At 39.0% G+C, this 26,754-nt stretch overlaps 1 protein-coding gene across 11 annotated transcripts; it reads left to right on the top strand.

The window, feature by feature from the left end:
- Window positions 1-314: 314 nt before the first annotated feature.
- stim1a (stromal interaction molecule 1a) lies at window positions 315-26,470 on the top strand. Of its 11 annotated transcripts, none has more exons than XM_044201753.1 (15): window positions 317-530; window positions 1,241-1,372; window positions 4,118-4,248; window positions 7,363-7,477; window positions 9,086-9,197; window positions 9,785-9,900; window positions 13,091-13,268; window positions 18,807-18,984; window positions 19,813-19,980; window positions 20,361-20,461; window positions 20,793-21,022; window positions 21,884-21,964; window positions 22,611-22,674; window positions 22,955-23,028; window positions 23,516-26,470. In XM_044201753.1, exons 1-15 carry the CDS (start codon window positions 524-526, stop codon window positions 23,977-23,979), a joined length of 2,151 nt encoding a protein of 716 aa, XP_044057688.1. In that variant the 5' UTR covers window positions 317-523; the 3' UTR covers window positions 23,980-26,470. The 11 variants fall into 11 exon arrangements, with proteins under 11 accessions (XP_044057685.1, XP_044057688.1, XP_044057687.1 ...); XM_044201757.1 differs by having other exon boundaries at window positions 318-530; window positions 23,469-25,391; XM_044201750.1 differs by having other exon boundaries at window positions 315-530; window positions 22,611-23,028; window positions 23,469-26,470.
- The last annotated feature ends 284 nt before the right edge of the window (window positions 26,471-26,754 follow it).

Raw genomic sequence — 26,754 nt, 5'->3', positions numbered from 1 at the left:
ACCCTGAGACTGAAGTAGCTAAATGTAATTCAGCCAACATTAAGTTTATTATTCGCATTTGTGCTTTTCCCTATTTGACAGAAAGTCTTCCGTGAAAAAGCTATTGTATTTCCCAGCCCTAATGACAGGTAGATACTGTAGAAGGAAGGTTGAAAATTGGTGCAATTGTCCTTTAATATATCTACAGACCCTTGCGTCCCAATGTAATGGCTTAAACAATCCGTTAGATGGCACACTTCAGCAATTTGTTTAAATGTTTTTGACCAGCCATTATACACTCAAGACGTTAGGGGGCGACACTTGATGATGATAACAACCGATAGCCAGGGACTTTGGTGTAGAGGAAGACAAGCCCACCCTCTGTCCCCATTCTGCGGCTTTTTCGGTTCAGTCTCGGTCGGGGGAAAGACCGAGACCTTTTTCCAACAGGAGGTGGAGTTCGCTGTGCTTCAACTCCAGGCGACCAGGCGTCTGCTGCAATGTTAGCACAGAGCTAAAATTACAGATCTGCTGGCTTTAATATATGACAGGTAACTTTATTTTTGTATTATTCTGCATTACATTGTTCCAGTATGTATTTTTACCTAGCTAAATCTACAGTTGCTATTCATCAACGTCCCTTGTGTGACTTGCAGTGTCTTGTAGTTAGCTAAACGTCAACGGTGGCTAACGTACGTCTGTAGAAAATGCCGTAAGTCGACACCGACCTAAACTGAAAAAACACGGAAGCGTTAGTGTGAGGGCTTTGTAATGTTACTCCCCATTGTTTGATATACCATTTCATTTCCTAGTTAGCCGAGATGATTAGCTAACTAACTAGCCGGGGCTTGTCAGACATTCAGTCACCAGACGCCGACGGACCAGGTTGTGTGTTTGCAAACATGCCGCCAAGAACTCAGAAGCACAACGACACTGACAAAAGGAGGGTTTAAAGGCTTCCTTAGCTAAAGCCAGTATTAGCAAGCTAACGACTTTCATTCATTCAGGAAGAAGAGGTACACTTGACAAGTTATGGCATGTGTCTGCAGTTGCTGCAGGGGATCTTTATGTAACTAACCGTATTTCTTGGCGTGCTTTAAGCCGATTGGTGCAGTTTCTTCTCCTTTTCATATTTCATATTTTCTAAGAGACAAAATAGCCACCTCGTTTTTATTATGAGCGATGTTTAATTGATTAACCTATAAACACTGCAAATTCGTTATACTAGAATTGTCAAGGGACTCTGCTGTCTTCTTTCTAGCATCACCAGCCATGGATTTCAACATATTGGTGACCTTGTGGATATTTTGCTTGTGTCTCGTTGGAGAAAGTTGGACTGAAAAACCAAGTTCACCTACACCGGACAGTCAAATTGTTGAAAATGGGGTGTCAGGTGAGTAATCATTCATGGCATTAATTTGTTGTTCATTAAGTCTATTTTATATCCACACACTATATTTGGCAGTTAGAGTATTACTGTTCTTGCCACATCTTTGTGATTGTGCAATCACTATATGTAGCCATGCTGAGAATAGTCCGGCTGGCATTCTCCATTAAGCCCCGTCCTCCAACTTAGATCAAGCTAGCTAGTCAAACAGGAGGTAATTGATCTAATGTTTAGCGGTGAATGAGCAGGGGTTTCAGTAGTTTCTGAATCAGTAATAATCAAGATGTTAAACTGTTTCCACTAAATCTTAAAGTAGGATCAATATTGTATTTTATTTAATTTTTTTCTAAATTTGGAGGTACTATATTTACACCATGAATTATTTTTCATTACACTTTAATTGTGTAAAGTGGCATAAAAAGCTGGCCTAGCACAAGATTAAATTATGGAATGCACAGTATTATAGGATAGAGGACTACATAATAATATTACATATACACTCGCAATTTGGATTTGCACTTCTTATCATGTGTGTCACCAAATTCTTAACTACATAATGTAATGTGTAGACTCTCAATGTTAAAGGCAACGTGAACCTCTCATAACAGCACGCTCCTGCAGTGACTTACTGCACGGCGATAGGACATAGTAAGTGCTGCAGTTATGGTGTAACAAAGTTATGGAGTGTGTTCTTCATCTACATGCAGGCACACAGAGTGACTTGCGTAACATGAGCTCTGAAAAAGGGCAGGCTGACTGGTATGTAAATTATCTTATCTTGTGTCTCTGGAGGTTTGCAAGCCAAATGAGAAAGAGGGCCAGGTTGGGTGTATGAGAGTGCTGCAGGTGGTAGGTTTTCACTAGGATAACTGTCATTCTTTGTTTAAAATGGTGAGTGTGAGAGAGTAATTGTGTTTTTGGTATGTGGCTTTGCAGGTTTGCTTGTATACTGTGGCTCAAAAGTTAACTTTTCATTATGCGGAAGTTCACGTTGTGCGTCCAGCCTTTCTAGTTCTAGTTTAGTGGTTTCATGTAGAGAAATATAAAGCACAATTTGCCGGCTACAAAATCTTTCATAGACACACATTCATGGACACAGTGACTGTTGCAGAGATTAATCTGTAACATGGTTTACTTTTAGGTTTTTATCTCTAACCGCTAAACGAAATCTGTCATGACATGTTGTTTTGGAAATATAGAAAATGTGGATTGGTATGATAAATTGATCAGTGGGAGGGGGCATTACACTGTAAATTTCAGCACGACTCAAACTAAATGCCTGCAGTTGATTATACACTATTGTGTGGGTGACAGTAATTAATGATGAAGCAGTATCAATTGAGGTATATGGAGCTGAGCTCAGCCATTTATGAAAGGAGAGGTGAGTTTGATATTGCATACTCCTACACCATATTGTTGTGGGGATGATGCAGGCAACTTGAAAAGCAATGTCTGGGAATTCATTTCACCTAAGTGTTGAACCAAAACATACCCATCTACTAGTAAACCAGATTAAACTAGAATCAAGTCTTTTATTTAATAAATTGTAGTGCTGTGATTAGAAAAGTTCAATCAAAATTTTTATGTAGCGGCACATTCTTGTTGGTAAAACCCAAACTTAAGAAGCGCGAGCCACTTTTTCATGTTGGTGAGCAAGGCCAGCCTCCCCCTTAACTCTCACTGTCACGTTCCTCTTTTGTGTTTATAAAGCAATGAAATACACAATGAAGCAAACTGTTTGACATATGCTTCTTATATAACTTAATTTAAGCAGGAAAAGGCCTCACTGAGATTAAAAATCAGCAGCAGCAGCACATAGAACATAAAGGTTATATAAGACCGACTTAAAATGAATTGAATAAATGTATGCTTCTGAAGGTTTCAGGGGCAGTGTTCTTGTGAATTCACTTCAACCATGCTGCTTTAAATTAAAATTCACATTTAAACTTACTGTTAATAGCCTGCCATGCCCTTTCACACAACTTCTGAGTGTCTGCAGTACATGTCAAATAAGGTTTCCTCTTAGTGGGAGTGGCAGCATTATCTCTGATCTATGGCAGATGATTTCTAATTCCTCAGGAAGGAGAGGGAACACAGAGGGCAGACAGGCTTCACTAGATAACTTGCAGATTACAAAATTACATGATTATTTAGGCTATCACGGAAACATACACTTCTGATTGAACTACAATTCATTGTGGAGCCCTACAAACTAAAATCCTCACACGTTACTGAGGCCTGCCTGTCAAAATGCTGAATACAGTTGAACATAAACAACATTTAAAATAACAAACCCAAGTTTTATGACAAACAGAATTGTGAAATCCAAATCGATGGAAAAAAATATATAATTGAAAGCCCATTATTATTAAAAACTGATTCGCCTTGTGACATGGACTGTTTTTGATCTACACAGTAGGTCTGACAGTTATGGCATCTGGTTTCTTGGTTACATCCACACATTGAGTGAAATGTCTTACATAAACAAGTTTTTGTCTTCAGCTAAGGAATTTTGCAGTTCAGTTATCTTAGAGAGAGAGAGAGAGAGAGAGAGAGAGAGAAAAATCCAACCGGGGACTTTGCATTCTGATTTTTCTGCGAAAAGGTTAAAAAACCATGAACTTTTGTGGCCATCACATAATGAGCTGAAGTTAGGAGACTATTGAAGCACATGCAAGTTTGCAAGTGCTACCCATGAGTTTCAGAGTTGCCTCTTGACACCATCTTGATATGATTCTGTTTCTCCACCAGATTTTTGTCGCATCGATGAGCCACTATGCAAGGATGAGAACGCCATTCTCAGCTATGAGGCTATCCGTAGTATCCACAAGCAGATGGATGATGACGCAAATGGCAATGTAGACGTGGCAGAGACAGACGGCGTAAGTAACAGCTTAAATCATCATTAACAGGAGCTGATGCTCTGTTGAAGGTTTTCTGGTTTGTACAGTCACAGAGGTGGTCTTCATTCAGTCTGAAGAGGCTTACAGGTATCATTATTGTTGTCCTCTGTCATCTGACTTGTCATAGGATTTGGAGTTAATCATAGCCTGGTAATGACCTTAACTGAGTAACTGGAGGATTTGTCCTGTTTGCGCTCCAGTGCTCTTTTTTTACTGAAGTTTTTGTCAAATAATTAACCTAATTCACATTAAGTGAGGTTGTAACTGGCATGCATGGTATAGACATTGATGTTGTCACATTTGTACAAACTTATTGTAACAAAGGGTATTGGTGTACCTTTAATCAGACTGTGGTTTTATTTTTGAAATTTGTTAAGAATAGTGTTAGAAAGGTTTTCTTTACAATGTAGTGAAGTATAATGAAAGCACAGTATAAACAATTAGAGCTTACATCTGTTCACAGCTGTATAATGCTCATCAGAAGTCAAGTCTGTTGCTTGTCAGACATCACTGGTGCCTTAAAGACACTGCCTGTAGTCAATTTAGCTTACATCCTGAGTTCTAGTCTAAACTGCATATAGTGGCCTTGAGCAGGCCTCCTCTGGAGCCTCAATTCTGTATGATTCAGTCTGTGGCATGTGGTTAAGGCCTGACCAAAGCAGGCAGCGTCACCACTGCAGCCGTCTCTGCTTTTGGAAGAGGCAGTTGGCATGCAAATACCCCTAAGGCAAAGAATCAAGCTCAGTACAGTGAGCACTCATATCTGTAGTGGCTTTGAGCCAAGAAATAGAAAGCTCAAAACTATTAAGAGCACTTCAAAACAGTAGTCCAACTTCCTGTTATCATACAGTGATTGAAAAAGAGGATAGTTGATTTCTTTATGACCAAGATCAAAGTATCTGCACTGCATCTGGATTTTAAGAATAAGCCTCTGGTCTTGGCCACATTATACAGGTCCTGCTAATTTTCTAATGAATATATTTTCTAGAGCGTGATATTTCACCTGCAGTACAGACCATCTCTCTACCCTGTAGTGAAATCCTCCCACACAAATCTATCAAGAAAAAAAGGCATCATGACTTCACCCATGTCTTTCACCCATGCTGCATGAGTAGGCTTTTGTGGGAGTGCAAGTTTTTAAAAACCTAGTAACTGAGTTAGCTTACAATATAGTGGGCAACCATTACCTTGGTTCCATTGGCCAGTTGACCAGTACCACTCCAGTGGGGGCGAGGATGGAATTCAGATGTTGTTTCTATTACAATTAAGAAAAATCTATTTTATTTTTCAGGAAATTTCATATCTTTGGCTGGACAAATATCATATTTCACCCCAAAGTGTAACTCAACGGAAACATCAACTTGTAGCTAGGTACATGTTACAGATATACTTAAAGGAAAGGTTCAACATTTTGGCAAATGAGAAGAGTGATACCACTCTTATATCTGTCCAGTAAATTAAAGGCTGGAGCTAGATAGCTTCGATTAGTATAAAGACTAGAAACAGGGAAACAGCTAGCCTGGCTCTGTCTGAAGGTAACAAAGTCCACCGTAGGGGTGTCACAATTATCACATAATCATCTGATCGCAATTATTTGAGCTAACCGCAATCATTTTGCATAATCGTTAGAATCGTTTCTATTCACCTGTATAAAAACAGCTGGATGCTTTTAACCGCACCACCAATAGACTTTACTTGGTCGGGTCGCCCAGGTATATTAACGGCTGCCCAAGGGAAATTTGGTGACCCATTTTAGCATTTTTAAAGAGAGAGATTTTTTTTGTATAAGCTGGAAAGTGCACCTTTTTGGTGCAAAAGTCATTCGGTACAACGTACCGTTTCGATCATTTTGAAAGAGTCAAAGCGGAGCAAGCCAGTGTGTGTGTGTGGGAGAAAAGAGAACTGAGGGGAAAGCAAGGTGAGTAGATTAAAGTAGTTTGGGAGTAAACACTAAAATAAATCTATGTACACGTTCCAATGTTCAATACCAATAATGGCTTTTGTTCTTCATGAGGTGTATGTGTATTATTATTATTATTATTATTATTATTATTATTATTAAATTATTAAATTATTATTAGGCTTAAAATGAATAGTGGCATAAAATGAACAGAAAAAGAGAATTAAATCGGTAATTATTTGTATGACAATTAATCGTCAACTAAAATTTCATGATCGTGACATACCTACCAGCACCTCTAAAACTCACACATATCTCATTTGTTTAATTTGTACAAAAATCGAATTGGAAAAATTACAAGTTGCAGTTTTACGCAGGGTTATGTGCCGGATTTACTGGCCGCGAGCAGTAACTTCCTGGAATCAAAGCTGGTTGCCTGGAAACCTCACAGTGTCTTCTTGACTTCAGGAAGAAAAATGACGACGTTTTGTTGAGGCAAGATTCTCAGCAAGAAAGCAAATAAGTGTATCTCCCGAAATGTTGAACTTTTGCTTTAACATTACTCAATTATATTAATAATTACATTAACAATGTAGAGTAACTACTAACAAGAGTGAGGAAGCGCTGCGTTGCTCCAGACCATTAAATAGTTGACAAGCTTTTCAGGTCATGTATGGTTGAGATATTTATAGTGTTTTATGTTCCTTTCACAGTGAGTGAAGCAAATACACACATAAACCACAAGAATTGCATTTTCTTCTTTTATGGGGGTCATAAAAACCACAGTACTGAAACGGGTCATAGTGCTCATAACAAATCCAAACCCCTCAACAGCAAATTTCTAAAAATGTGATCTTTGTCCTCCAGCTATTCATACATTGTATTCAGTCAACCCCAACTCAGATGTACTGTCTGTGTTTAGTATGTGGGCATTTGCTATGATCTGATAATATTTGATTCCTGAATTAGGTGAAAGGAAAACTGAAACATTACACTGAGTGGTACATTCAAATTCTACATTGCAGCATTGGTCAAACTAAGCTAACTAAAGTTCTCTATGAGATTGAGTCAGTAATGGAGCTAGAAAAGATAATTTGTAAGATTTGAGGCCTTTAAGTGTTACTGTACTACTTTCGTGACTTGTGCAAGATAGATTCTTTGTAACCATTACAAACTTCCTTGTCATCCTGCAGTTCCTCAGAGAAGATCTAAATTACCATGACCCCAAAGCCAAGCATAACAGCTTCCATGGGGATGACCAGTTCATCAGTGTGGAGGACTTATGGAATGCATGGAAGGGCTCTGAAGGTACTGCTTTGAGGCATCTTTTTCCCCCTGAATGCCAGCAGTGATTGCACAAACAGGCCTTTCTTTCAGATCTTTTTTTGTATTTTGAGTCTTGAGTTGTAGGCTGTGAATCTTGTTTTGCACGCTATGTTTCACATTGATATGCTGTTTGATATTGGGCTTATAATTATTATTTATAATGAAACACTCGTTGTGACTTTGTTCTGGACAGCAGTGTAAATAGCCTGTAAATTAGAGTTTATGTATTTCCCTGTGACTGAAAGTATGGTTCACACCTTACCCCTGCTTGACCTTCTCACTCGCACAACAAAGGAGCAAGGCAGTTGATCAGATGGCTTGTATAGCAAAGTGCAGTCTACTTATCAGCTCCAGTCAGGGGAAGTACAGCCATCATTGAATCTGTCAGCACAAAATTAACATCCACACTTTCACCTCCTTCTGCCTATCTGTTTAGCTGGGCTGTCGTGTAATGTTTGAGAGCACTTTTCATATGCTGTGCTGTATCTGGCACTCATGTCTTTTCACACCCTTCCCTCCAGCTGCCTTTCTCCCCTTTTTTGCTCATCGAACTGACTTACCCTGCATTGCAGATTCTTGACAGGGCTCTGCAGGTTTTGAGCCAGGAAACTGGGTTTTTTGTTCAAGAGAGCAACACATTAACATAGACAGCCCACACTGTGGACTGTCTGCCAGGAATTGGGGAGTGGATTTTCCTTACCCATTTATTACTGTGGACAAACCAATGTATGTTATGCTATAGGATGCCTCATAGATCATTCAGGTGTGCTATATAGTAAAGTGTTATGATAGTGACACATTGTTGTATTGGCTCTTTACATTGGGTTTAAAATCAAAGGTTCTATGAGGTTACTCTCAGCTTTAATTTGAAGGTATTTACATCTATTTCAGATGAACATTGTACATTAGGTACATAGGGGAGATTAGGGGACAAACAGTATTTGTACACATTAACACAACTTTAAGTCATCATATTAATATTTGGTTGCAGATTTTTTGTAATCATTAACTGCTTAAAATCTATGACCCATAGACGTCATACCAAGCTACATACGCTTGGTGTCTTCCCTGGCGATACTCTGCTTGACTGGTACTGCAGCCATCTTCAGTTGCTGGTTTCTGGGCCTTTTTGCTGTCAGTTTGTTCTTAAAGTGATACACATGATGAGTTGGACTGAGGTCAGCTGACTGACTGCCCCAAGAAACACTTCTTAATTGCCTTTTCTGATTGTTTAGGACCACTGTTCTACTACATTGTTCTGAAATGAATGGAAAAAGCTTTAGGTCTAAAAGTACATTGTTCACTCAATATACGTAGATGTGAACACCTTCAAATGTTGTTAAAAATAAAAGTCAGGTGTATAACCACATAGTCATTGTTTCATTTCAAAACAAATTTGTTGGAAGAGAGCAAACAATTTAAAAAAACAAAAAAAACAAAACATATTACTAATACTTTTCTGACTGCACCAAATGTGATGGAGACGTATTATAGCCGTGCAGTCTTATCAATACTGAATTCTGCATGTATTAGATGAATGGGAATCGATGAGCGTTGTAACTATGTTTTATTTTTTCCTTTTCCCCTCAGTGTATAATTGGACAGTGGATCAGGTGGTGGAATGGCTCATCACCTATGTGGAACTGCCACAATATGTGGATGCATTTCGCAAGATGAGTTTTAATGGAAGTGCCATGCCAAGGTAAGGGATACTGTATCTCAACTTGTATCACCTTTTTCTAACCTCTCCAAATTGCAAAATGTACTAGATCTGTAAAAAATTTACCTCTTAAGCTTGACCACAAATACGCTGTGGTTTATATAAGGCTGGTAAAGACTTATTTATTCTCAGAAATGAAAATTGAATACTTCAATGAAAGTGGTAAGACTCAAGCTACAGAGTTTACTCATGACAGCAGTGATGCACAATGTGGAAATTATGCCAACACAAATAAATTGACTTGATGCAAATTCTTTAGTGCCAGCAATTTAAAAACTATTTACCCTCTTCATTACATTCCGTACTCTACTCAGTCAGTGTCAGTTTTTTTTACATTTATTTTAACTTATGGCTTTTTATTTCATTTTATTTGGCTTCAATAAAAGGGATCCATTCTGTACATTTGTCAAAATGGGTGTATCTTATAACCGTTTGTGTTTTTAAATCTGATTGGTTGGATTTAGATGGATTTGTTAAGGGGTCATATTACATATGGCTCAAAATGGATTACACCCTTTGCCCTTCCTTTGTTGTTCTTGCAAAATGACTGCATGTTTGTTCTCTCTCAGGTTCGCCATAAAGAACACAACTCTGGCACTCTCTATTCTGAAGATTCTGGATCGCAGCCATGTGCAAAAGTTGCAGCTCAAATCTTTGGACACTGTACTGTTTGGAGCACCCCTGAGTATGTGACATACTTCTTTTTTTAATTCCTGTACTCTCATTCATATAACATCAATGATTTGTTTGAGAGATGAGAAGGGGGGTTCTGTTTCATTACATTTTTATGAAGGTTCAGATTTCAGTCCCATTTGTTTGTCTATTTAATAAGCAGGATATCTCAAAAACTTGTAAACAGAATTGAGTCATATTTGGAGGAAAGCTGGGTGATGGACCAAATGGTTTCTTAATATTGTTACCAGACTGAAATGCTCCACTTACCTGGATGCTAAAAGATCTTTCACACACTGTAGTTTCCTGTCGTTACTGTTTTCATTGAGATACTGATCTAGTTGCAGAGTGTATTAAAACTAATTTGGAGGATTCTGCATCTGCATTATGTGCTTTTTTTAGTTGTTGTTGTTCCAAATGAAAGGCATTGCTTGCTCTTTAAATATGTTAGAAGTTTATGGCTCGCTCGCATATTTTCACCTAACCGGTTAAGTTGTATACAACTGGTCATCAGAGAGGCATAAAACATCTTTGAAATGACTAAGTCAACACTTCATGTAACTCCCTCACAGAAAAAACAATTGATTCTCTTGAATTGGAAGAATATTTCTGTGAAACATCGGTAGGAAGTGTTGCGTTTGTATTAACAGCCTACCAACATTACCAACATCCTGACCACCCTTGTCTGCTACTCTCATTTTTCATCAGCAGTTTGTCCCAATGCTATGTTGTGGTCGGGTTTTGTTTGCTTTATTCATTTATTTAGTCACTTACTCATCTACTCCCTTTAGTCAGCCCATCTTTGATATGTAGGAGAAATCCTGTTACCACCTGTATAAGTTTCAGAGATTGTGGAAGTGAGCTGAGGGTTAGCCCACGCTGCTCTGTATTCCAGACACACCTCACTGCGTACTGAGACAAATAAACCCCTCATCCTCTCTTTCTCCAGTATCACTGCTCCAGTTCTGTAACTGCAGATTATAATTCATCAGGGGTTTTTTCTTTAGGGATTCATAACATCACAATGGATGGGGTGTGTCTCAGCTGTCATACATCTTGGCAGCACTTTATATTTTCTTAAATAATCTGTGTTGACATTGGGAAAATGTTCCCAGAATGACTTCCCAAAAGTATTAGTACTTTTTTGAAAAACAACATGTTTGTCGTTAAAAGCTTAGTTACAGTGTGACCGCTTAATACTGACATTTTGTATTGTTGAGCTCAAAGTCTGGAACATTCTGGACTTGGTGTTGTGAAAAATATTAATCTATAGAGTACAAAATATTAATGGTGCGCAGAGACTTCCCTAGCCTTGAAGTTTGATCCTTTTTTACTACAGCACAACTAAGATGGATAAAAAGTGAAGTGGAAGGGCGCATATTTGGAAGAAGAGAGCTGATAATATCAGATATATGTAATCATTAGTGAAGCACGAAAAGGAAAATTTAATGAACCTTTTATTGAAAGCAGGCATTTGCATTGGAAAGAAGTGTGTAGTGGTCTGTGTCTGGCATGTGTCATTGTGGATGTGTTTTGTTAGAGTCACACCCGAAGGAAGACATTAGCAAGCGCTGTCTGGCTTTGACAGCCTTTCAAAGCCAGGGAGTCCCACTAACAGTCAGACTGACTGACTATATATACCAGCAGCATTTTAAGACACATCTCACAATGGGTTGATCCTAATCTAGTGGACATATGTGTGATGATTAACCCAAGCACATATTGGTCCAGTTACGTCCTGTTTTTGTGGTTAATTAAATGCCACTATGCTCTCTAGGTGGTCTTTCTGAAAGGCAGTGGATGTAGTGTTTACTGTATGTAAGTAGCAAATTACATAGACTAGACATGGGTGATGACAAAAGGCAGAGCAGTAAACAGAACCAGGACAACAGTGTAGCATTAGGCATTATTTTATATTCTCTCATAGATAATGCGCAGTATTTCCTTTTTAAGCATCCGTGCTCAGTCACAATGCAGGCCCAAGACAAATTTAGCACACATGCATTTCAGTTAAATACCGTGACCTCATTTTGGTGAGTTGTTCTCTTGGTGGTTGTCTTGGTGCATATACTGGCCTATCAAATGTAGCTGAAGCCTAGTTGTTGTACTTACTTATCCAGTAGAATTTAAGAAGAGACAGGAGCAGTGGTTTACAGCTGTCCTGTAGATTTTCTGTTTCTCAGTTCTAGTATATACTTTGACACAATAGCAGGCACAGCGGCTCCAAGTTCCTTGACTCTGGTGAACCTGTGTTTGTTCTGGACTTATATGCAAGTCTACAGGAATATACACAACCCTCCTGAAAGATCATTTAGCACAAGCTAGAGACTTAGTGACGCACCTTTTTCCATACATAGGGTTCATGTGGAGAGAGATGTGTGCTGTGGGGTGAAATTTGGATTCATAGTGTTTTCAAAGAACATTGTTTTTAGGTGGCATGTCGCTTTAGTCATATCTAAAGGCAAACAAGCCTGTACTGTCTTTTTCTCCTAATTTTACTTCCTTTTTGTCTCACTCCAGGAAGTAGAAGTCATGTTTTTGACATCTGTTTCCTGCACAAACCTTGCAGATTTTGCAAGAAAAAATATGCCTCATTGTGTAGCTTGTAAGGCTGAAATTCAGGCTGTGTGTTAGTTGGTGCATGACAATGCTGTGGGTTTAATTTTAAGATGGCCTTTGTAAATGTTCTCCTCCATTTGAAAGTTGATCTGAATCTAATCTAAGGCTTTTTAAAACTGGGATAGCTGCTTTCTAGCTGCTTTGATTTTTCAATAGCTATGAATTGAGGAATGGCATCCAGGATTTGATTCATAGCTCCTCATGTGTACCAACATGTTATAGTTGCCATTGTTTGGTTTTCTGTGAATGTTTATTAGTGATGGTTACCAGACTGAAATAGGCTGTGTTAAGCTGGCTTTGTCATGGTCTTTTGCACTAGGCCCCTCTCACCGCACAAACTGAACTTGTGCTACTGAATTTCCTATTTGTGTCACTCCACACAGCTTGCAGTATAACTAGGCTACGTTCAAGCACAAGCTTCACACCACATCTTTGTGAAGCTTGCTCATTGTTAGACAGCTTATCTTATGGTCCTGATATATATTGCCAATACACCACTTCTTCTATAGGTTTATTTATTGATTTTGATGTTTATAGCCTTGCCCAAATGTAACTTCTCCTCTTAATTTTTCTCTTTCTACCAGTGAATAGACATAACCACTTGAAGGACTTCATGCTGGTGGTGTCAATAGTTATAGGCATGGGTGGCTGCTGGTTTGCCTACATCCAGAACCGCTACTCTAAGGACCACATGAAGAAGATGATGAAAGATCTGGAGGGCCTGCAGAGAGCTGAACAGAGTCTGCATGACCTACAACAGAAGTGAGGGTTTTTCCCACCTCCCACACAACAAACTGTTATACTCTACTAGTACTGTAATGTATTGTGCACACATACCATTAGTTTTATATTTCCACATAAAACACAGTATTAAATGTCTTCATATTAGAACTTTTGAACATCAAACAAATTAATTTATACTCACCATCTTCTTGTCTATAGTATAGATCTCAAACACTACCATAAACTGACTTCAAACTAACTTTAACTCAAGAGTATTTTGATAAATGTCATTGTCAATCTTAATAATATCATCAGCCAGTGTTGGACTGGCAATACTTCTTACATGCCTTGTATGTGCATTGAGTTATTCCTCACACATCCCTAGCTCATTGACTTATTGAGTGGTTTGTCTCGAACATTTATTAAATGAGAGGAAAAAAATCCTGGACCCTTTTCCTCAGACACTGCGATATTCTGCTGTGAACTTAGTCTGTCAGCATTATCTCAGTCGACAGTGATTAAATAATCAGTCTAACAGCGTTTAGTATTTTGTTACGAGTTTATTAAATCTTTTCCCCCGAGGTTAAGGTTTTATTTCACAAATATGTATTTCTTCTGGTGTTAGCTTAAGAAGGCATTAATTGAAAGGAGGCAGCCTGCAGGAAATCCTGTCAGTCTGGGATTTTATTATACAAATAAGATGTGCTTGATTGTTAAGAATTTGCATATAATGGTTCTGAATCCTATATATATATTTCATAACTCAGTCATAACTTTCACAGGCTTACATGTACAGGACAGAGCCACATTGTTCTAAAATGGGAAGTAAAAGACTGTTGGGTAATGAGAGACTGGAAGAGCTGCACTATGATTCATTGGACAGAGCTTTAGATAAATGAATAAATTGACTTAAACAAGTCACATTTAAATTATATTTAACCATTAAATCTTTCTTTTAAAACCTTTATGACAACATATGATAAGATGATACAGATACATGAATGGTTCAAGGTAACATCAGTAAGTTTAGATGTGCTGCTTAAACAGCTGGAATGGCGTTTAAGCCAGTTTGACTATTTTTTAAGTTTCACCATCTGACTTAAGGGTCAGTTGCATTGCATTCACAAGCTAACTCCCAAGTGCAATGTTTTCCACATTGTTCAATCAGTATGCCCTTTAAAATGCATTTCCACGCAGACTTTTGAAAGCAAAAAATAACACAGAAATACAATGTTTTGGGTTTGTGACTAATCTATTACAGCCTTTCTAAACTGTTGGGATAAATTTGCCAAGCTTTGCTTTGAGCAATGGCGATCAAAGTCTTTGATATGGATATGGCACAAGTGTTTTTCCATTCATTAGACCAATTTTTTTACTAAACAATAGTAAACAGGCACTAATCTCATCAGGCTTTGGCCGGTTCCTAAGCATGACCATAAAATCGCAGGACAGCATGGTTATCTCCTGCTGTGAGGCCGCAGATGCATATGATCAAGGCATACAGTTAGGCTTCTTAAATTAATATTAGTATATATTGGGAACCACTGAGTATTGTTGGTAGCATTGGCTACAGTAACACAGACTCTGTAATCAGACTGCGGTGGTGAAGAGATGCCTGAGGTCTCAGTTTAGCAGATAATTTTCTTTCCAGCTCTCACCTGTGATCATACAATAACCTTTTAGAAGTGCTCAAAAGTATAAATTGCGGATCCAAGCAGTCAAGGTTAGACTTCTCTGCTAGGTGGCTAGCCTCAGTCTGCATGATACAGTGTGGAGCTCAGTGATTTTTGGTATTGAGCTGCTGCTCCTTGACAGTGACCCTTCCCCCTCGGTATCTTGCTTTGCTTTCACTGTAGGAAATAAACTATTCTGATCTTTTGAATATTTGGTTTTTAATAAATTTGTCCAAAAAACGGGTGAATGGATGACCTCTGTGAACCTTGCAGTTTAGCCATTATTAAACAAAGCTTGTGAATGTTGTGTGCCTGCAGTATCGCATAACTTCTTTTGTGACACAGGATACTTCATGCTGACCTGGTGTATTCTGCTGCCTTAATGATAAAATGTTTTGAAATGTTTTAAAATAAAGCACCCAAATAGAGCCAAAAGCATATACGCAATTGGCAATATCATGATGAATAATTGGTTATAAGACACATCTAACTATTTTGGTCCTGTTAATACTTTGAGGAATGCTCAGAATGTGCTTTTAAGTGTGCACTGTTTCCTCTTATTCCTTTAAAGGATACTCAAACACAGCTTCACCTCATACACAGGTCAGGGTTGGTTTTTTGGGTTTTTTTTTTTTTTTTACTTTTAAGGGATAAGGCATTACAGAGGTGCACAGATAGTGCCATCTAATTGTCTTAAAGTCACAATGAAATGACATTTGCTGCTGATGTTTAGCATCTGTAATCTGTAAAGTATTTCTGATTAAACATGTTACTGGGGCAGAACTTAAATTGAAAAGTGACTGTTCAAAAGTGAGCTACCTTCACTATTGCTCTAGGCCACAAATGCTTTGTAATGCAGTGCATTTTGAAATCAGTGAAGGTTTTTTTTTATGATTGAAAGGCTGCGTGAGAGGATTCTTGTCATAGATGCGTTGGTATTTTTGATTGGAATTTTTATCTATACCTGCTGGTCTGTCATGAAATTACCATTACATTCACTCCAGCTAGAAAAGGGTTAGGAGTTTAAAAGAAAAAGATTGTAAAATGTGTCAGTTGGTGGTTAGTGTGAGCATGTTGTGGCATTATGTTGTGTCACTGAAAACATAAGGATTCTTCTTGGACCAATGTTTTTCCACGGCATATTTCATTAAAATATGTCAATTCGTTTTTGAAATTGTGTACTAGGTTGAATTTGACCTGTGGCTGATTGTAAAGGAAAGCTCATGGTGTGGCCAAAATGGAAAGTGTTTAACCTCTGGGGATGCCATGTTTTGTTAAATCAAAACCAGGGATAGGATCAGTCCCATTCTCAGTCCAGAGTAAGGAACAGTGACAGCCGTTACTACATGACTGCATAACATTCCTCTCTTGATGCTTGGGACATTGAACAGGGAGACATGAGCTGTTGTAGGCAAAACTTTCAGTCTATTTTACTACCCTTATTACCCACATGAGTTGCTCTTTGTATCAGCTTGCTGTTTAGGAGACACATGTTTTTGAAACATGAGACGATAAGCTCTAATGAATAGCAGACTGAAAAGACAAAACTTAAGTTTCACTTACTGAACTGAGTTTAGTGTTTGTGTCAGCCTTGGATTCTTAATTGGATTCTTAATTTTCTGAACAGTAACACCTATTCCTATTGCGCTGTAGTATGTCCGTCATGGCTTCTGCGTGTGCATAATATATGTAATATACAGTATATTAAGTGCATTTCTTTATTGGAGCAGTATGATAAGGGAGTAGAAAGTAGTAATAACAACCAAAAGAGCCATTGACTGCTCCACTGGAGACAGACTATTCAGGTCAAACGTTGTCCCTCTGATAGACTGCCAGGTCAGTCTGTGTGTTGCGTCTGTGGCTTTATACTTTAAACAATTGTGAAAACACACCTGCCACTGCCAACTTTGAAGTGGGCTCTGACATTTCTTTCTTGCTAAGCTAATTGCTCATACTTAATTCTCTTCTGCAGATTAAACCACAGTGCCAGTAATAAATCTTAAAAGCCCACGGCGCAGACATTCAGCATGTTCTGCAGGTACCCAAACTTACCATAGCTGATTGTAGTACCTTGTTAGTTGTTTGGGACAGTGCTCATGAAGTAGAATACATCCCATAAAGCGTAATCTTTTTAAAATGACTATTAATTATACGGAGGATTTGCAGTAGCTTGTGTATTCATAATCAAAACGCTGTGGTATGCAGAAATCAGTCAAGCTAGCTATGTATCTACTGCCAAAAATTATGATTCTCAGACATTTCAGAGTTGGTGTTAAGCTTTAAACTGTTTTAAATCAGATTCCCCTATATGTGTTGCAGCTTGGACAACCAAGCACTGTGGCTGTGGGAAGGGATATTATATTATATTGTAGGTCAGTGTGACTAGCAAGAAAAGACTTTCATCTCATACAGTACATGTTGAGCTGAGAGAGAGAGAGTTATGTCCTCTGTCTGTAGCCGTGCCTTTCTTCCTGATCCCTGCTGCCAGCTGCTCTCTTTCCATACCTTCAAGCAGATCCTGTGGTGGTATCAGATAGCCTGGCCCAGCCATGGCTTCCCTGTTGAGAGACAGTGGGAGGAGGCTTTGACTGGAGCTGGTTTTCCTGGGTGCCTATTACAACCCTGTTTGACCCAGCCTTGCCTCACTGGTGGGAGATGATGTTAAGCACGACTGCTTAACATGTCAGCTCTAGTGCTAATTCACCCACATTTGGATTGGGGTGTGGTGTGCAGACAGACATCCTTGAAAAGGACTAGCAACAAGAACAACATTGCATGTGCTAGGCATTAATAAGTTAGTTTTCTTTCCACACAATTAATGTTATTTAGAGATGTAAGATAAATACAAATTTAATAATATTAGTGTATAAAAACATGTGGGGTATTATTTACCTTCTCCTGCAAAGTCTGCAGAGACATTGTGTCTGCGTCCTGTTTTGAAACAGCATTTGGCGTCTTCTCTCTGGGCACTGTAGCGCTACCAGTGCTTTCGAATCTTAGCTAGAGAATGGCAGAGGTCAGGGTCGAAAGCATTAGCAGGATTGCCCACCACCCACATTTTCCATAGCTAGCCCTCTGGATCACCTTTCATTTCTCTGCACTTCTCTGCTGTTGTGTTTAACCTGACAGGACAACAGTGCTTCTCCCTAGTGACAGAAATATAGTACTGCTTCCTGCCCTTCAGTGTCTGGAGACTAAAAACAGGAATTTTTTTTTGTTGTATTTTTGTTGTGTCATAAGTCTCAGTATTACATATTAGGACTTGGGGAATTCCATAATTGCTTAGCCAGATGAGGAACTGTTCGGGTAAAAGCCCATTGTAAGTATTATCACCTGAGAGCCCAGACTCACATTAGATTTACGGATCAAATGAAACCATTTCTTTGTTTAAAAATGTATATTATATTTCTACATACCTGTTAATCACAATTGTTCTGCTTTGGATTAGGTATTTATACAAATTACAGTATCTTAAAATGGTGTGTGTCTAAGCACAAATAATTATGTCATGGGCAACAAGCCCTTCTATAAAAAGACTTTTTTTCAGAGGCTAGTCTAAAAATATCAAACATACAAACCAACACAACAGGAGCACTGTACTTTTCTAAAGTTACATGCTGGCAGCTGTTCCCATTCTTGGCTCTGCTCCCTCTGATGTCAGTTTGTTGTGAGCTGCCTAGCAGCTGACCATGGTTCCTTGCTTTCTACATAGTAGCCATTGTTTCCGGTGATGCATGGCTGAAGCAAGTCCTACATTCCACACATACAGGTACTCACATGCTTAAACGTTATGCCTTCCCACAGACAATGACACTGGCACCTACTACACTGTTTCTTTGTTTGACCCTATTAATCAGCCACTGAACTAAAAATAATAATTTTTCTTTCCTCTCCTTGTTCTCAGGCTGCAGATCGCCCAGGAGGAGCACCGTACAGTAGAAGTGGAGAAGGTGAATCTGGAGCAGAAGCTGAGGGATGAGATCAACGCAGCCAAGCAGGAGGCCCAACGACTGAGAGAGCTGCGTGAGGGCACAGAGAATGAACTGAGTCGCCAAAAGTACGCTGAAGAAGAGCTAGAACAGGTACTTTCAAAGTAATAAATGTGATTTTAAACATGGAGTTTATAGTTTTTAGTTGGAAACAAATCTTTGCTTCAGCACAAAGCAGAAGCACTGAAACTGAGTGAATAGTGTTTTATGAACTTACAAGGTGACAACTTCACAGTATGTTTAGGTCTATCAGATTCACACTGGCTATAGTATAAATACACCCACTGATGTCTTTGTCCATTAGGAATTTGGCAGGAACCGCAGAGCACAGCCCACACAACTAAGCAAAACATGAGTATTTGCTTGAAGGACTATCACAGTGATCTCATTAAGGCACTTTTGTCACAGGTTTTTGTTTGTTTTTTTGTTTTTTCATTCAGAAACACAAAGATTCAGTGTAGTTGCAAGACACTTTTTGAGTTTCATGTTCAGTGGTCTGTGGCAAGGACAGTCACCACTTAATTCAGTGTCGAGATCCATCGGCCCTTAACTATAAACGTGTTTATAATATATCTTTCAGTTTTGGAGTATGTAAGATTGAGGCATGTCAGTGTTTTGTATGTGTGTGTTATACAATTTTGTGACAGTTTACAGCAATTGAGAAAATAATTTTCTACAACTTGTGTGTTTGTTGAGTATGAAATTAGTAAAATATATTTTTCATGTCTTTTCTTTATACTAATCTTGCATTTTGGTTGCAAAATTTCACAGAGCTTTTGCAGTTGTCCTATTTAAAAAAATCAGAAAATGCTAAAAATAAAATAATAATTGTTGCCTAGAATATGTTGCTTGATAATATAAAGTTTGTGGGCATGTTGTTTTTATGTGTTAATTTGTCACCTGATGGCTGACGTGTTGCAGGTGCGCATGGCGTTGAAGAAAGCAGAGAAGGAGTTGGAGTCACGTAGTAGCTGGTCACCACCAAACTCTCTCCAGAAGTGGCTGCAGCTCACCCACGAGGTGGAAGTGCAGTACTACAACATCAAAAAGCAAAATGCGGAACGGCAGCTCCTGGTGGCCAAAGAAGGGGTAAGCATGTAAATATCTAAAGTGGAATGCCATGCTGTTTTAAGAGTTCATGTTATTGCCTTGATCACAGCACATATCAATTTAAATTATATGGATTATATTCCAAAGCAGTTATTTTACAAGATTTGAGACTAGCCTGTCTGGAATATCTGAACCTGAGAAATTGGGTGTATATTTCAGTTGTTAATGCAATAAAAATAATTACAGTCAAAATGAAAACAGCCTCATTAAGTAATCTCGATTATGAGCTTGTGAAACAGTTATTCATGTTCTTGAACACTCAGTGGACTGTTGTACCTGGGAACAGGAGTCCCCTTTAACATAGTGTGTGGATAATGTCAATACAGCAGAGATAAATGTTTGGTCATTGGTTTTCACAGGCAGAGAAGATAAAGAAAAAAAGGAACACTCTCTTCGGGACTTTCCATGTGGCTCACAGCTCCTCCCTGGATGATGTGGACCACAAAATACTGGCAGCAAAGTAAGTCACAGATTGTAATGGGTCAGAATTTTAGAAAACTGGTCAAAGTTGCAGTTTCATTGGTTTAAAAAAAAAAAAAAGTGACTTAGGCCCTATTTGGACAGGATTAACATTACAGGGGGTGGAGGGGATTAAAATATTCACTCTGGGGTGAAACATTACCCACATACACGTTCCAAACTGGATTAAAATCACTGACCAGCACAGGTAATATTAAAAATCACCCCACTTCCCAGAGAGAAATAAATCCAGTCCGAAATAGGGCTTTAGACTTTGCTTACTTTACTTGACTTATTTCTCCTTTTCATACTTTCTCCTCCATCTGTCTTAGGCAAGCCCTGGGTGAGGTGACTGCTGCTCTGCGGGAGAGGCTTCATCGCTGGCAGCAGATAGAGATCCTCACAGGTTTTAACATCGTCAACAACCCAGGCCTTCCTTCTCTGGCCTCAGCCCTCAACCTTGATCCCAGCTTGACGGGCGGCAGAGCTACACCTCAGCATTTCATCATGTCTGATGACATGGACGACTTGGACGAGGATATCGTGCCTGGAACTCTGCAATGTAAGAGTTCATCCGAATCGCTCGGCCATTCTGTGGGGATTAGCAAACGAACCCCTAAACAATCCAAGACCGTGCTGGGGAAATCCAAAAGTCAGTCCACATGAGAATTTGGACCTTTTTATGCTACAATTACCTGAATTTGTCCTTGTGGCCTTGCTGGTGATGTAGGTAGTGAGGGTCACACATGTCTGTGATGGAATGGGTGTGAATGTTGTTTTCCATTTGTATAATGTGTACCATGTAAATTCACATAATTATCTTCACAATTACAGTTGAATGCCTTATGTTGATTGTTCTCATTTTGTGTAGACTGAAGACTCCTGTGACATTCCTCTGGTAATTCAACTGTCAAGAAAAATATACTTCTTAATGAGAACAAGTTTTTGTGCTGACCTATTTGTAGTGGTTGTATCCTAATGTGTGCTACAGACCCTTTTGAATCTGCTTTTAGACTAAGAAAAACATGTTAAATGCAGTCAGTGCCCAATTTAAACTCTTATTTAGGGTCAATATGAAACATACACACAAAAAATTAAAGCTGCCTATCATTTTTTATGAAATCATTATGTACAAAAATTATTATTTTCATTGCAGAATTCTTGGGTAAACACATCTCACATATCTTTATCTCATCTTTGTAGCCATGTTGTTATGGGCTCTATATTTGACTTATTATAGAAAAATATTTTAGGTTTGGGTTTGACGAACTGCAGGTGAAAGTTGTACTACAGAGTCCTTTTCCGACAGCAATAGTAAGTCTTTTAATCAAAATTAATTGCACTCCCTATCTCACTCCCCTCTCTCCCCTCACCACCTTTCTGGCATTTGGCTTCTACTGCTGTCTCATTGGCCTAACTACAGATGGCACCCGACTGTTGGAACGGCGAGCCAGTGACCTGTGGTCTGTTGGTTCAGACTGTCAGCCCATGTGGAAATATCCTGGTTGGCCATTTATTCATGCCCCAGTTTAGTCCTCAGTTTGACATCCCTGTCTCTTACCTTGACTCAAAGCCATGCAGCACTATAATACTTTTTAATTGGACAGTACGCTACAGATGGACACAAAAAAACAACAACTCTATGCTGCGTTCATCTAAAAACACCCCTGACCTCACCTTAGTTGCTTGCTTGCCTCATTTACTCCCTCCTCTAAATCTTATCACCACCAAGTGTACCCCTGCTTTCTTCCCATAGTGATTTGTCACTTACTTTTATTGTAAATAGGCTAATTATTGTTCAATATTTAGTTTATTAATTTAGACAAGATGTCTTTGTTGGTAACACCATCACTGTTTTCTCCTTTTGTTTGATTTAATATTTTTCCTTGTAAGGAGGAGAGATAAGACAGGAGCGTTGGGATTTTATCATAGTGTAATAATGGTGTGCAGTACAAAGGCTAAATGAAGTTAAAATTAGTAAATGGGGTGTATCTTTGAGCCTTAATAATTCTAAGTTTTAAGTCTGTTTAAGTCAAGAGAATATATCCCAGCACCTGAGTATCTTTCCACTAATCTCCCAGTCGGTCTCCCTTTGTCCATCAGACTTTTTATTAGTGGTTGTTGATAATGCTGTTGTTTTGTGCCCACAGCTCCCAGTATGATGTCCCTGCGCCAACGGCACATTGACCCCCAGCTGGCCATGGGCTCCCAGAGGTTGGTAGAGAGTTGCCTGTTGGCGGGGCAGCAGGGAGAGGGAACCCCATACCCACCCAGGTCTAGGGCTGCCCTCAGACAGTCACGCAGCCAGTCGTTTGGTCAGCTCGAGTGTCTCCCTCTGCCCCCTCTTTCCTCGGCTGTGTCTCATCCCGCCATCATCTGTTCTTCCAACCTAAACCCTCAGTCCCTGTCTTCCTTGTCCCCCTCTTCCTCCTGCTTACCCAGCTCTGTGGGTGGTGCCCCTCATTCCTCCCATATATATCATGCTTCTTTCCAGCCCATGGACCCCATTCCTGATTTCACCTTCTCGGATGTCTCCAAAGCACACTCTTCGTGCAGCAACAGCTTTGGGTACCCGTCTCTTTCCAATTCTCTACAATGTGTGTGGGTTTTACCACCTGTGGTCATTTTGTTTTTTAACCAATGTATCATAACGTAGGTACCTTCTGTACATCATTTTTTCCTCTTTGAGTCCATTTTATTTTGTCATGCTTTCTTTAGTTTTTATTTTACTTTTTATTTATTCTGCTTTCACATCATTGCACCTGATGAGGCGATACAGAATCTATGCATTTACTCTTTCTCAACGTCTCTGTGTTCCTGGTGTTCTTTGCCTGCTCAAATAACAAGTGTGGAGTTCCGGTGACCGGGCTGTGCCCAGCGTGTCCATGGCTTTGCAAGCATAGTGTAGATAAACCCCAGCATGCAAGGCTTCAACAACTTTTTTTTTTTTTTGGGGGTTCTCATTTCCTCTAACTTTTTTTTTTTTTTTTTTTTTTTTTTTCCCACAGGGACCTAAATCGCTCTGACTCTGACTCCTCCCTGTCCCTCTCCCAAGCTGGTGATCGGCTATCTGCCTACAGCTCCAAAGGCCACCTAATCAAGCCCACCGCACTCATTCACGGTCTGTCCAGCCGTCCAGATGACACCGTCTCACTGCATGCTCACACCCCCAACGGAGGGAACCGCATTCATGAGGTCAGTACAGCAGAGCCTGTCCTTGACAGCCCCATACTCATGAAGGAGGTGTACGGCATGGAGCAGTCGCCCAGCCTGGGAGAGATCAACAGTCTGTCAGAGTCGTCCCGCTCCCTCAGCCCCAACTCCACTGAACCTGAAACGCCGTCACCTACAGGAGGGCAACCAGGGGCCACGGGGGCAAAGGGCAGCACCCGCATCCCACAGCTGTCCTCCAAGAAAAGCCCGCTGGAGGAGGACAGTGGCTCTACAGGAGAAGACACAGATTCCACTGCCAGCCGCAAGAAACACACCTTCAAGATCTTCAAGAAACAGAGGAAATAAGGGCTACATGAACTACAGGCTATCAAAGCTGTTTGACTGTATTCCTCTGGTCTGTTTTTGAAAAAAGTTTCAAAGTTTGTGGGGTTCATTTATGGTCAAATGATGGCACAATTTGTTGCCGTTGTATCTTTTTGTAGGCACAACACCTACTCTGAGAAACTTGACTGTGGGAGCAAACAGCTGTTCAGTTTTATCTGCTTATGTTGAATATGTGGGGAATGGGTAGGTTTGTATATTGGAATGTAAAGTATTATTTATTCTGCAGGAAGTTATGCCAGTCTCCAAGGGAAATGTGTCTCCCAGTTGGTTTTTCTTTCTTGTTCTACAATCTATAACATTTTGCATGTCTTCACTTTTGTTTGACTGATACTCGAATGCTGTTAATGTTTGCTTGGTTCTTGTTGTTAACCTGCTTAAACAACACTTGATGTTTCTTTTATTACTACCTAACCACCTAGCCTACAAATCCAAAGTGAATGTGCACTCTTTCAATTTTTCATTGAGTCCCTTTTTTTTATTGATGGTTAAGTGTCTCTGTCGCTTGTTGTCGTCTTGGCAGAGCAAATTACACATGCAGGAGCTCCTCATACAGAAGAGGAGGAGTAGTAGTAGTAGTAGTAGTAGTAGTAGTAGTAGAAAGCTCAGACTAGAATGTTAGTCCCTCAAATTTCACTTTAGGCTGTTTAAAAAATGTTTTAAGTGCCGTTTGAACACAGCAATAGTAGCTACTATTGCTCTGTGGTGCTCTGATGTGATTTAGCCTCCCTAAAAGTGAAAAACAATATGATTTTTAAAAGGCTTAATTTGCAACCTTGGATCTCATCCAAGAGCACCTGAATGACATCACCTTGTATACAAAAGAGAGTTGGACAGACGTAAATCTAACTGCATCTTCAAATTTTCTTTTGCTTTATTTTTAGTATTTAGGATTGAGTGCATGAGAGAGTGAGAGAGAAGTGCTTTGCTGAAATATCCAGCTTTAAAACAACCACAACAGTTTTAGCCACTGATTAATTTTTAGGATTTACACGTATCTTCACTGGACCTGGAGGTGAACACATGTTTGAAAATCCTGGCTAAAAGTACCTGCTTGGGTGTAGGTATCCTTTTATTATTAGGCAGAAATGTTACCAAACACATAATTACCGAAATGTTAAACATTACAGTCTGAAAATACCAGACTGCATGATAATGACTGTATTGAATTGAAAAATGAGGATACATTTTGGAGAAAGTATACAGTTTACACCATGATGAAAAACAACAGATTTTTTTAACACAACACTTGAAGCACATTTTAATTGTAACTATTAAAAAAAAAAAAAAAGAAGTAAATGTTTTGTTTTTGACGATTATATTCAATAAAAGGGATGTTGGATAAATGGGATCCAACATTTTCCACTGAATTTTAATTTGATGAACGTGGTGCAAGTTTAACTTGGATTTTGGCTCCTGCTATCCACCATCTTATTGTTTCTGTTTTAATAATTATTTAGGTGGACAATGAAAACTTCACAGCAGTGTCAGTGAGGGATGGGTGCTGGTAAGGGCTATATTTAAGGCAAAATTACTTGCTCTGTTTAAGATAGACATTTTCAAGTTGTAACCACTTTGTAATCCTCCTTTTATGGAAGATTTAGCTCAACAAGTTATGGAAGCAGAAGATCAGTTGTGTCAAAGTGCCAAATCACTATTTCTCTCAGAGGCCTTTGTGTTTGTTGTATGTTTGGCCCTTTGAGCCCCCTTTACAAAGAAGACAAAACCCCGTGATATATATATTCAGTCTGTGATGTATATCCTGAGTTTAAATGCTGAATGTCAAAGGTATTGTTAATGTAACAGTATCCTCAGTACAGTATGTTTACATTTGTTATGGATAATTACTGTCCTCAGATTATCACAACAAAGAACATTGTGTCAGTTTTAATATTGACAGCCTCATATGAGCACGGAACTATGCATCAGTAGTTTTAGGTGATTACTAAAGTAGTAGGGATGCCGGTACACTTAGGGCGTTCCTGACCAATGAACAACCAAAAAGTGCTGCAAAAGACACAGTCGGCCTCCCCAGCCTCATAATGTAACAGATGGTTTGGACATGTTGGAATATTTTATTTTAGAAACCAGCTAAAAAAAAATATCAATTTCTTACTGGTACTTTTTTAAAGTGTCATTTGTATCTCTTTTGCACGACAGAGCTGTAAATGGATTATGCCGTGTGAGTGTGTGTGTGTGTCCGTCTGCTCCCAGTATAATGCACTGTAATGTTGATGCATGTCAACTATTGTAACGAAACCTATATTGGGTTAGAAGAGTGGATCAGCTTAAGCTCTTTACTCCACCTTACTTTTTCTTTCTCTTTATTTTGGGCTTCTATTTATGAATACATACAATATATTTGTACAGAGAAAATGATAATTTTGCATCTTCTGTGATGGTCTAGACTTTTATGGCACTCCTGCATGACAGCAATAAACTATTTTGAATGAAAGATTAGCTGTTTTGTCTTAGACATTACACTACATGCTGCACAACACTTAAGATTCCCATCTCATCTGTAGAAGGAAACAAAGGTGTCTTCTCTTAAATATGATTTTGCAGATGGCAGTTTACTTAATATATTTTTCCCAAAACAAAGCATTTCAATTTAAATGTAAATGTAGAATCTGCACAACAGGTGAATGCTATTGATTTACCTTTGGTTCTATGTTAAGTATTGGTATGTAACATAATTCACAAAGTTCCACCTTAACTGCACTGTGTATATAGTGATTG

Source organism: Siniperca chuatsi, linkage group LG7, assembly GCF_020085105.1.
Source record: "Siniperca chuatsi isolate FFG_IHB_CAS linkage group LG7, ASM2008510v1, whole genome shotgun sequence".
In the NCBI taxonomy this organism is placed as follows: domain Eukaryota; kingdom Metazoa; phylum Chordata; class Actinopteri; order Centrarchiformes; family Sinipercidae; genus Siniperca; species Siniperca chuatsi.
The sequence above is the reverse complement of the archived record's forward strand: the minus strand, read 5'-3'. Positions and strand labels throughout refer to the sequence as shown.